Source organism: Aegilops tauschii, chromosome 5 (assembly GCF_002575655.3).
Source record: "Aegilops tauschii subsp. strangulata cultivar AL8/78 chromosome 5, Aet v6.0, whole genome shotgun sequence".
Taxonomy (NCBI): Eukaryota; Viridiplantae; Streptophyta; class Magnoliopsida; order Poales; family Poaceae; genus Aegilops; species Aegilops tauschii.
In genome coordinates, this window is record NC_053039.3 from 227,092,323 (window position 1) to 227,104,469 (window position 12,147).

A 12,147-nucleotide genomic window follows, 5' to 3' on the forward strand; every position below is an offset into this window, starting at 1 on the left:
TGGTCTGTCTGCTGTACGCTCTTTTGTGTGCCCAAATTAGCAAGCGATGTTAAATTATGCAATGATGTACCTGGGAAAATTTCCACCAAAATTTGAATTATCAAACTCATCCCATGCGCGTAAACCAGAAGAATCGTTTGCGATGCACATAATCGTTCAAAGTGAATGGTCCGGCGGCACCGCGCGCAAAGTTTCTCTCCACATTTCCAAAATTTTGGCCTACCGCCAGAATATCTACCCCCGCCCCCTTCCCCACCCTCTTTTCTCCCTGACCACAAGTCACATTTTCCCTGTTTCCTCCTTCCTTCCTAAGCTATAGCCACTTCCTCGCTCTCGCCATCTCGCATACTACCGCCGGGGTCGCCATGGTCTTCTTCAAAGACCTCTCCAGCGGTTCCTCCTCCGGCGACGACTCCTTCACCACCCAGGGGTATGCCTCCCTTCTATCTCTCGGGCTATGACTTGGAATGAAGGATTTTTACCCGGCGGTCGATTTGAGTCATTTCTTCCTCTTGTAGCTCCCTAGGACCATCAATGGCAACGAATGGAAAGGGGTGGCTGAAGATCTATCTGCTCGTTGTCACCATCAATCTCCATGCGTGAAGCTAGTTGCGTTTGAATCCGTGGACAGTGGGAGGAAGTTTTCTGGCATGTGCAGAGAAGGTTAGACCCTCTTTCATTTTTACAAATCATTTGTTAGATGTGATTCAAACACTGTCACGGTCCCAACCCATTCATACCACACCTTCAACCAAAAGCATCCTAAGATAGTGTCACAGTTTGTACCTAGTATCTAAAATTATTGCCATCTCATTAGCAGTGCCATTAGAAAATTATTTGGCACCGCTTCAGCAGTTTGTGCAGCCAACTTTGGTCCACACATCCGAGCAGCCAAGCAGTAAAATACTAAATCTTTATGGCACGAAGGAACTAGCATCGGAGCAACTAGGTGCTCCAGAGTCTGGGTCCCTGATTTTTTTCCACTACATCGGCTCGCCAGTGCAGGGCAACGGTGCGAGGTGTAGCAACAGTTGTCTTTACACCAGTTTTGGCATACATTGTGGACGGTCTTAGTGCTATTAGTTATATGTTACTAAATTTGTGCATGTACACACCTGTTATTATCAATTTGTTGTCATCCAAACACTGTCGCTATGTTGTTGCAGTTATATTTACCTTCCTCATAAAATGTTCAATTTGTTATTTATTGTACATGAGTAAGAATTTGTAGCGTTGTTGTAGTTAATTATAGCTTCCGATGTTCCAGAATTTGGTAGTTGTCTCAGTAGCAATTAATTCATTTGCACATTGATCTTTTTGAGAAGATATGTCATAATTAACATGTTTCTTCAGTTTTTCAAAATAAGCATTGGCGATTTTCTATGTTGCTATAAACCCATGTCCCCTACAATTGTTACTGATCTAGTTTTAAATATTATAGGATGAACGGAAGTGTTCTTACTTGGAGTGGGTTGATCAAGAGTGGCCACAGTCTTTGAAGATGTGCCTAGCGAATCTCTGGAGCATGTATGAGGAAGAGAACAGAGGTAGGCTTAGAGAAAGTATTGTCAACGCTGAAGAATATTTGAAGATGCAGGATAAAAAGAGAAAGGTGGAGAATGAGCTCAGATTTTTTAAATTAGACTTTGCTAAGATGGTGTTGGCGAAGGAGGAGGCACTTTCCCAGTTGGCCAGTGCAAAACAGGTTCTTACTGAACTGAAAGTAGAGGTGGATAAGACGAGCCTGGATGATCTCGATTAGGGAAATGAATATATTGTTCTAATATTGTTCTTATGTTGAACTAGCTATATGTTGTACTGTGTTGTTTTCATGTAGCCATCGTACTGTGATGTTAAAATATATTTATGTGCCTGATATAAAATTGGCAAACAGTTGTTCGATATGGAATGTGAATTTGCGTAATATTAGAATTATTAATTATAAACTAATAAACCTGCTAAATGTGTCATGAAACTTTGCAAACGATTCTAGCAGTAAAATCGCTTGTGATGGATAGCCCAATGCCACACAGTTTTCTTCATCAAACCCTCTGTGATGTAGTTGATAAAAGCAAACAGTTAACCAAGGCAGAGCGTGTGTGATAGTTACACCTTTCACACACGAGCCTACACATAAAACTATGTGGGATGTACATACGAATGGAAACGTTTTCCCTGGATTGACTGTGTGGGATGTACATAAGAACGGAAACGTATTCCTTGATTGACTGTGTGTGATATACATATGAACGGAAACGTTTTCCCTGGATTGACTGTGTGGGATGTACATAAGAACGGAAACGTATTCCTTGGATTGACTGTGTGTGATGTACATACAAACGGAAATGTTTTTCTGGGATTCACCGTGTGGGATGTACATACGAACGGAAATGATTGGATTTCGATGCCTCGCTCGATCGCACACGAGCTCATTTTGCCCCAGCCTGTGTCCCAGGTGGGCCTATCCCTGACGATTTCTGGGTTGTGTGGGAAGGACCCCCTATCGCCCACACTCACTTGGCGATGGTTCCAAATGCCGTCGTGGAAAGGGGTTAAAAACCGTTTGTATAGCACCGACGCGTACCAATGTTAAGAAGAAGGTTTTCCTTTATCTTTGAAGGGTAAGGCATTGACATGGTATAGGCTATGTGATGATATTGGAACGTGGGATTGGGATTGGATGAAATTGGAATTTCATCAAAAGTTTTAGCCTATGCATCTTGTTCATCGTGATCATAATTATATATATAATTTTTGGCCTCGTGAAGGAGAAAGTATCGCTCAAGCTTGGGGGAGGCTTGAGTACATGATGTATACATGCCCCAATCACGAGATCTGAAAAAAATTATCTTACATAATTTTTATGCTCGGCTTTCTCATGATGATCAAACCATGCTCGATTCTTGTTCGACTGGCTCTTTTATGAAGAAAACTATTGAATTTAGATAGGATCTTCTGAAAAGAATTAAACACAACTCTGAAGATTAAGAAATCTACAAAGGTAAATGAGTCAGGTATAATATTTTAGTTCGATTGTGTTAAATCTTTTATGGATACTGAACCTTTCCATAAGTTTAGCACTAAATATGGACTTGACTCTGAGATAGTAGCCTCTTTTGTAAATCATTTGCTACTCATGTTGATCTCCCTCAGGAGAAATGGTTTAAATATCATCCCTTATTCAAGAAAAGATTGACGAGCCTGTCATAATTAAAGATGAAACTATCATTTACAATGTTGATCTAGTTGTTCCTACTGCTTTTATTGAAACACATTTCCCTGCTAGGATAAAGGAACATGCTAAAGTTTCAACCGTGGTTAGCGAAAGTAATATTAGAGCACCTAGAACCTCTGAAGAAAATTAAAATTGAATCTAATGTTGCTATGGTTAAAGATCTCTTGGTCGATAATATAGATGGGCATGTTATTTACTTTTGTGGTGAAGCCGCTAGAATTGTCGAGCCCGATGATAAAGATAAGAATAAACCTGTTGTTGGCATGCCTGTTATCTCAGTTAATATAGGGGATCACTGTTATCATGGCTTGTTTGATTTGGGTGCTAGTGTGAGTGCTATTCCGTTTACCTTAATCAAGAAATTATGAATGATATTGCACCTGCTGAAAATAGAGGATATTGATGTTGCTATTAAGCTTGCAAATAGAGATACTATTACAGCGCTTGGGATTGTTAGAGATGTTGAAGTCTTGTGTGGACAAATAAAATACCCTACTGATTTCCTAGTTCTTGGTTCTCGACAAGATGATTTTTGTCCCATAATATTTGGTAGACCTTTCTTGAACACGTTAATGCTAAGATTGATTGTTCTAAGGAAACTGCCAGTGTTAATTTTGGTGATATATCTCACGAGTTTAATTTCTCTAAGTTTCGTAGAAAACCTCGTGATAAATAATTGCCTAGTAAAGATGAAATTATTGGTCTTGCTTCTATTGTCGTACCTCATACTGATCCATTAGAACAATATTTGCTAGACCATGAAAACGATATGCATTTGAATGAAAAAAAAGATAAGATGTTCTTTGATCAACCACCTATCCTTAAACACAATTTGCTTGTTGAAACTCTTGGAGGTCCTCCTCCACCTAAGGGTGATCCTATTTTTGAATTAAAACAATTGTCTGATACTTTGAAATATGCTTATCTTGATGAAAAGAATATATATCCTGTTATTATTAGTGCTAACCTTCCAGAGCATGAAGTGAAAGATTATTAAAACTCTGAGGAAGCACCATGCTGCTATTCGATATACTCTTAATGATCTTAAGGGCATTAGTCCCACTATATGTCAGCACATGTTTAATCTGGAGCCTGATGCTAAACCGGTTGTCGATCATCAACGACGATTAAATCCTAAGATGAAGTGGTAAGAACTGAAATATTAAACCTTCTCGAAGCAGGTATAGTTTATCCCATAGCTGATAGTAGATAGGTAAGTCCCGTTCATTATGTCCCTAAGAAAGGTAGCATTACTATTGTCCCTAATGATAAAAATGAACTAACTCCGCAAAGAATTGTAACTGGTTACAAGATGGTCATTGATTTTAGGAAAATAAACAAAGCTACTAGAAAAGATCATTACCCCTTACCTTTTATTGATCAAATGTTAGAAAGATTGTCTAAGCATACACATTTGTGTTTTCTTGATAGATATTCTAGTTTCTCTCAAATACCTGTATCACAATCCGATCAAGAGAAAACCAGCTTTACTTGTCCTTTTGGAACTTATGCTTACAGATGTATGTCTTTTGGTTTATGCAATGCACCTACTACCTTTCAAATATATATGACTGCTATATTCTCTGACTTATATGAAAATATTGTTGAGGTTTTCATGGATTAGTTTTCCGTTTACGAAACTTCTTTTGATGATTGCTTAAGCATCCTTGATCGAGTTTTTGCAGAGATGTGAACAAACTAATCTTGTCTTGAATTGGGAGAAGTGCCACTTTATGGTGAATGAAGGTATTGTCTTGGGGCATAAAATTTCCGAACGAGGTATTGAGGTAGATAAAGCTAAAGTTGATGCAATTGAGAAAATGCCATGTCCTATAGATATTAACGGTATACGAAGTTTCCTTGGTCATGCTAGTTTCTATAGGAGGTTCATTAAAGACTTTTCTAAAATTTCTAGGCCTCTTACTAATATCTTGCAAAAAGATGTTCCATTTGTTTTTTATGATGATTGTGTAGAAGCCTTTGAAACATTTAAGAAATCCTTAACCTCTGTATCTATCGTTCAACCACCTGATTGGAATCTTTCTTTTGAAATAATGTGTGATGCTAGTGATTATGGTATAGGTGTTGTTTTAGGACAAAAAGTTGATAAAAAATTTAATTTTATCCATTATGCTAGTAAAACTCTAGACAATGCTCAAAGAAATTATGCTACTACTGAAAAGGAATTTCTAGCAGTTGTGTTTGCCTATGATAAATTCAGATCTTGCATTGTTGATTCTAAAGTAATTGTTCACACTGATCGTGCTGCTATTAAATACCTTATGGAAAAGAAAGATCTAAACCTAGACTCATTAGGTGGGTTCTTCTTCTTCAAGAATTTGATTTGCATATTACTGATAGGAAGGGAGCTGAAAACCCCGTAGCTAATAACTTGTCTAGGTTGAAAAATATTCTTGATGACCAACTACCTATAGATGACAGCTTTCCCGACGAACAACTAGCTCTCATAAATGCTTCTCATAATATTCCTTGGTATGCAGATTATGCTAATTATATTGTTGCTAAATTTATACCATCTAATTTCACATAGCAACAAAAGAAAAATATATTTGATTTAAGACATTATTTCTGTGATGACCCACATCTTTATAAAGAAGGAGTAAATGATATTATTAGACGTTGTATACCTAAGTATGAACAGAAACAAATCTTATGAAAGTGTCATTCTGAGGCTTACGGAGGACACCATGCGGGAGACAGAACTGCACACAAGATATTACTATCTGGTTTTATTGGCCTACCCTTTTCAAAGATACTCGTAAGTTGTCTTATCTTGTGATGAATGTTAAAGAATTGGTAATATTGGTAGACGTCAGGAAATGCATATGAAGTATTCACCTGTCATTGAACCATTTGATGTTTGGGGATTTGATTACCTGGAACCTTTTGAAGGGGCAGTATGTGTGGAACGACATGATCTGTCAATGAAAAACTTGTTGGACATCTGGTTTATCTTGTCGAATTTGAGACATTGTTGTACCATAGACTTATTTGTATTCAATTTATGGATGCTTTGTGCTATTTTTTATCCGAGTTTTGATGAACATTGGCCGGTCTGCATGAATTTCTTCGTCTAGTTTAAATGCGGCTTGAAATACATGCCGGATGATGATCTTCGGTATATTAATGTCTGCAGGCTGATCCGTGTGCGTGGATAGATGGCGGAGCAAATTTGCGATCCTGAGATGCCCTAAGCATGTTACATGTCAAGCGTATTCATTTAAGCCTTGGGCGCGCCGGCTTGAACCAATCAGTCTCCGCGCCAAAAACCAGAGCCAGCGCGCGCTCAAGCTGGCGGTTGACCCACGTGTCAGGGAGTGGCCACAAGCGCCGCGGCGGGAAAATAAAAGCGCGCGCATCTCTCCACGGAACCCGGGCCCCACACAGTTGGGGGTTTTCCTTGCTTTAATTTTTTTAACCGAGACGTTTTCCCTGCTGCCACGTCTCACTTTTATCTCCCATGATACATACACTAGAATCACCAGGCCACATGACGTGTCAAGAATGTTTTTGTTTCCCTGTTGTACCAGTACACCGCTAGTCACTCTTGTTCGATGCTCACATTTTTCTCAGTGAAGAAGCCTTTGGCTTATTTCACTCGAGTGATCATAAATTCAAAAAAAAAGATCATAAATTGAACACTCGTAAGAAGATGTAAAAAAGAATGACCGCTTACATTTCCCGTCCCAGTCCTCAAAAACAGTACCCCCATCATCTGTCCGAGGCCATAACTTTCATCCTCCACTACCGAAACCACGATTTTCCCTCCCTTCCTCCCCCCTCCACCCCTTCCTTTCCCTCGTTTTCTCCCCCTCTGCCGCCAAAAATCCTCAGATCCAAACCCTAAGCGCCCCGCCCCGCGCCCGGCCCGATCCATCCGTCGCGCCGCGCCGCGGATCACCATGGCGGCCGCCGCCGGCGGGACCAGCAGCGAGGGCGCGGCGCGCGTGCTGCTGCAGCGTTACCAGCCGTTCGGGTCGCCGCCTGGCGACTACCACCATTTCGGCCCGGCCGACGGCGGCGGCAGCGCCGAGATGACGGAGGCCGTCGTCCTCAGGACGCCAGTGAGTTGGGGTGGGCTTGTCAAGGAGCTTTCTCGATAGATTCACTGTTTCGGTTCTTCAGCTGGATGCTTATAGGACGCAACCGGTCTCGTCCCGTCCCGCTCGCCACGAGGGGAGCTCATCTGAGCCACCGCGGTAGATCGTGCGCAGCAATGCTGGAGCGTGTCACTGTAGATTTGGGAACGGCCAAGCTGGGGTGGAGGGGAATGGTTGTTTTTGGATGTGGGAGGCAAAATTGCTGAATTTTTGCTACCCGGTGGGTTTTGGCGCAGTCCAACAAAGCTTTTATTTACGATGCATTCCGCTATTTCTAGAAGAGTGTCTAAGATGGAATCTGAACGAACTAAATATGTGGAAATCGGTACGATTTGATGGGAAGGCTCATGTTTCTTAACTTGATTTCTACCTAGTCACACTTTCATATGCACCATCCTCCTACAAAGCATATAGTGTTCCCAGCTGCTCTCAATTGGCGGCTTACTTCATTCTGCTCCACGCAACCTATAGTGGCTCAAGCTATTAGATTGTGTGACATGTTGTGCTGGCTTGAAAACCCCAAAGCTAAGACATCCTCCACAACTCTCATAATTGAGGTGCTGACTATGTTATGAGTTTCAAGTTTCAACCTTCAACTAAATTCCCCATGCTGTGTGAAAACAGGCAGAACATTTTAATTTACTGAAAGAGCTACAGAGATAATATAAACTTAACAAAAACAGTTTCTTCTTACTGAAAAAACCTGTTAGTTACTGTTTCATGACAGTTGTTATGACTTGTCTATTTATTCGGAGTCTTTTTTAATTTATTGATTAACAACTGCAAATCCAGGCTATAAAACTATCAAATCATATTCCACTAACTTCCCTAGGATCCATTACTAATAAATATTTCGTTCCAGAACCCTATTCTCTTATGGCTCTCTTCCCCCTTGGCCGATTCTCTTGAATCTTACATGCTTTATCGACGCCGCATTCTTGTAGTAGCTGCAGAAAGCTTGAAGAACACCTGTTAACCAACATTCAGTTTTCATTAACGCTTTTGATGCAATGTGTGCTTTTCTCATAAATCTAATAACAATGTTTCATTTTGTAGTTAAAGCGGAAACACAACAGAGAAGACAATGAGGTAACTGAATCAAATGATTGGATGATGAGCCCTGGATATGCTAACGCAACAAACAGTCCAATTCCTACACCACCTTCGGGAAAAGGTTCTAAAATGTCCGCCAAGCCTAAAGCTGCAAAAGGCCAGAAATCTTGTCCTCAGACCCCTTTGTTTTCCGGTGAGTGATGTGGATTCAGTTAGCCATGAATCATATTCATCTTTGACCAAGTTGGTCATGTCCACTGAATACTATTTTCCAGGTTCTCCGGGCAATCCAGCTACTCCTGTTGGTGGCTGCCGCTATGATAGCTCCCTAGGTTAGATGGGACACTCAATTTTGGACTGTTGTTTTTTCTGGACTGATATTTTATCAGTAGCTTGTTAGCTGATTATCATTTATTGATGTTGTCCATTTAGGGTTATTGACAAAAAAGTTCCTGAACTTGCTAAAGGGTGCACCTGGTGGCATGGTTGATTTGAATAATGCTGCAGAAACGCTAGAGGTTGGTAGTTTGCTTTCTCTTATTTCAAGAGATCCTTTCTAGTGTTAGTCATGTAAATGTGCTGCCTTTGTGCAGGTACAAAAAAGACGTATATATGACATTACTAATGTCCTTGAAGGGATAGGGCTGATAGAAAAGAAGCTTAAGAACAACATTCGTTGGAAGTAAGTTATCCTGTGTCCATATCTATTATTTGTATTTTGTGGTCATCACTTACATTATGTATGCTCTTTTGCAGAGGAATCGATGACTCTCGACCAGGTGAAGTTAGCGATGATATGTCCATTTTACAGGTATCATGCTTTGTGCCGTTTTAGTTATGACAAATGTTGCTTCACATGCAACATGATTTGTGGACAAGGAGATTCTTTAGTTCCTCAGCTCTCAAAATTTATGATTCTTTATATCTGTCATCTTCAGGGAGATATTGAAGCCCTCACACTGCAAGAACATAGCTTAGACGGACAAATAAGGTTGGCGACGAGTTACTTAAGTTCCTGATGTTATTATTCTTTCACTAACTTGATTGTTTCTTGCAGTGAAATGCGAGACAAGTTAAGAGAGCTCACTGAAGATGAAAATAACCAAAAGTAAGTGACCCCCCTTTCCTCCCTAAAAGAGTATTTATGTTCGTCGTATAGTTACTTAAGATATTTAGGACTATAATGCAAGTCTATAATCTATTCTTTCACCTCGTTTCCCACAGATGGCTGTATGTCACAGAAGATGATATCAAGTCTTTGCCATGCTTTCAGGTACCTTTTGATCTCTAGCAATACTTGTTAAATGACCGGTATCATCTCTATAAATCAAGTAAAAAAGTACTGTGCTTTAATTTGCAGAATCAGACACTAATCGCAATAAAAGCACCTCATGGTACAACGCTTGAAGTCCCAGATCCTGATGAGGTGAGTATTAACAAGATGTTTGTCACCTTTAGGACTTGGATGAATACTACATTTTGTTAATGACGGCATCTTCGGTTCCCATGCAGGTGAATGATTATCCTCAAAGGAGATATAGGATTGTTCTAAGAAGCACTATGGGTCCGATAGATGTGTACCTAGTTAGGTATATGCCCATTCAACATCCCTAGCATCAAAACTTCAGAATCTAGAGCTCTAACTTGATGTGAATATTAATATCATTATCTATTTCTTTCAAGTCAATTTGAGGAGATGAGTGGCATGGAGACTCCTCCAAGGTCTGCACAAACAATAAGCATGGATTATCTAGAGAATCCTAGGACACCACTCGCTACAGGATCTAACAAAGATGTGGAGATGGAGAATGTTCAACAAGGGCTGATAATGCCCCCTGACGCTCCTACTACACAGGATATTGGAGGGATGATGAAGATTGTCCCTTCTGAACTTGATGTAAGTTCACTTCCATGCAATAAATTTTCGCAGCATATTTATCTAAAAGTAAATTTGGCCACAATCCTATTCTAACTATAGTAATACGTGTTTGCACCCAATGCTCAACTTCACTACTTCCTCTTCACTATGTCATTCTTGTCCTATACAATTAGCTCTGGTATTTTCTGTTCTGCTTATTGTAAGTCCTGCTACTTATTCTTTCATTCTACCACCTGTTCTTTGATAATTGAAAGATTAACCCGCAAAAACTGATAAACTGCGAGATTCAATTGCACATGGAGAGAGGAGCATCTCATGACCAATATTAGGAATACCCAAATTAGTTCTAAAGAAAGTAAAGAATGCACTTCTATCTGCTATGGATGCATCTTTTATATCACGGTTGAGCTCATTTGGAAATAGGATGGCAGTTTTGCCCATGGGTATGGGTACCTGCGGCCGCGGGTACCCTAACTGAAAACAGTGGGCATGGGTGAAATTTTGCACCCATGGGTAATGGGTATCCATATCTGTAAAATATATGGGTAGAGCATGGGTATAAAATTGCACCCATGTGTAACCCAATGGATACCCCGGAGGTCACGCCAGTGCTAGACTACCATCATCAGTTGAATTTTAGACTCATTTCTCGACCTTATTTTGAATGCAAACGCTATATACTGTACCCACTGGATACTGATACCCGATAGTTATAGGCATGGGTGCCAATTTGTGCCCCATGGGTATTGAAGTGAGTGGGTATATAAGGTTTATGTGGGATTGTGGGTATGGCTTTGGGCAGAAGGAGGTTGTACCCACCCATACCCTACTATTGCCATTGTTAGCTTTAATTTCCTGCATAAGCACTACATAAAACAAGAACCATTTTTTTTGTGCAGACTGATGCGGATTACTGGCTCTTATCAGACACAGGGGTTAGCATTACTGACATGTGGAAGACAGCACGTATCCTTTTTCTAACAGTCTATATAACCTGTGATGTGCTTATGCTGTAGTATAGCATACCATGTTACGATGTGAAACCATTGGACTCCTTAACTCGAATACAGCAGATGTGGAGTGGGAAGGAATCGACATCAACGCGGAGGATTTCTTGGAAGTTGGCACACCTCGGCAGCAAGATCAGCCGCCCTCTGAAATGGTGGATCATCCCTCGTGCATTAGCTGAAGAAGACCTGAAGCATGGTGGCAAGTACCATTCACATACGTGGGAATTCTTCGTTTCTTGCTGCGGGTTATCAATGGCCGATCAATTCAGAACAGAGACCCGAGAGCAAAGGTTCCAGGGGGGTTGCTGTGATGTACATACAGATGGCAACCTAGTGCCATGTCAGTAGCTCTCTGGGTCAAGCTTCTATGCCAATAGCCAACGACCTGATCATTTCCAGATCTACTGACAACCTGGTAATTTTCAGGTTTGTAGCTTATGTGCTGCATGTTGTAGCTCACAACATTAGGACTGTAGTAGAAACATGTACAGAGCAGCAAGCTCCGGGACTTCATTATTTCAAGTAGCACTGAAAACATAGACTAGAAGCTCATGCACTTGTAACACAAACCGTCAGCATTCGATGACATCTGCCTATCGTGTTTGCCTAGTGTCAAATTGAAATGCAGAGATGTTTTTTTCCCAAATTCAGATAGAGCCTTATTAGCTAGCAATAATTGGACAATAAAGCCTGGAGATTTTCATCGAACCAAACACTTGCAGGTGTTTCTTTTGAAAATGGCTCTCATTCCCTTCTGGGCGCTTCTGTGGGCGATGGGGAGGGAACCCTAGCCGCTGGTAGCCCTCCTTCTGTCCCTCCTTTCTTGCTGCCAGCAGAGGGTGTGGGCAT

The 12,147-nt window shown here is 40.7% G+C and overlaps 1 protein-coding gene across 2 annotated transcripts; it reads left to right on the forward strand.

Moving 5' to 3' along the window:
* Window positions 1–6,977: 6,977 nt before the first annotated feature.
* LOC109763537 (transcription factor E2FA) lies at window positions 6,978–11,944 on the forward strand. 2 transcript variants are annotated; one of them, XM_020322381.4, is made up of 14 exons: window positions 6,978–7,320; window positions 8,413–8,602; window positions 8,685–8,741; window positions 8,842–8,927; window positions 9,003–9,091; window positions 9,166–9,220; window positions 9,348–9,400; window positions 9,467–9,517; window positions 9,634–9,682; window positions 9,770–9,835; window positions 9,922–9,998; window positions 10,093–10,306; window positions 11,188–11,254; window positions 11,359–11,944. In XM_020322381.4, exons 1-14 carry the CDS (start codon window positions 7,159–7,161, stop codon window positions 11,475–11,477), a joined length of 1,335 nt encoding a protein of 444 aa, XP_020177970.1. In that variant the 5' UTR covers window positions 6,978–7,158; the 3' UTR covers window positions 11,478–11,944. The 2 variants fall into 2 exon arrangements, with proteins under 2 accessions (XP_020177970.1, XP_040245266.1); XM_040389332.3 differs by having other exon boundaries at window positions 7,013–7,320; window positions 11,362–11,850.
* Window positions 11,945–12,147: the final 203 nt, after the last annotated feature.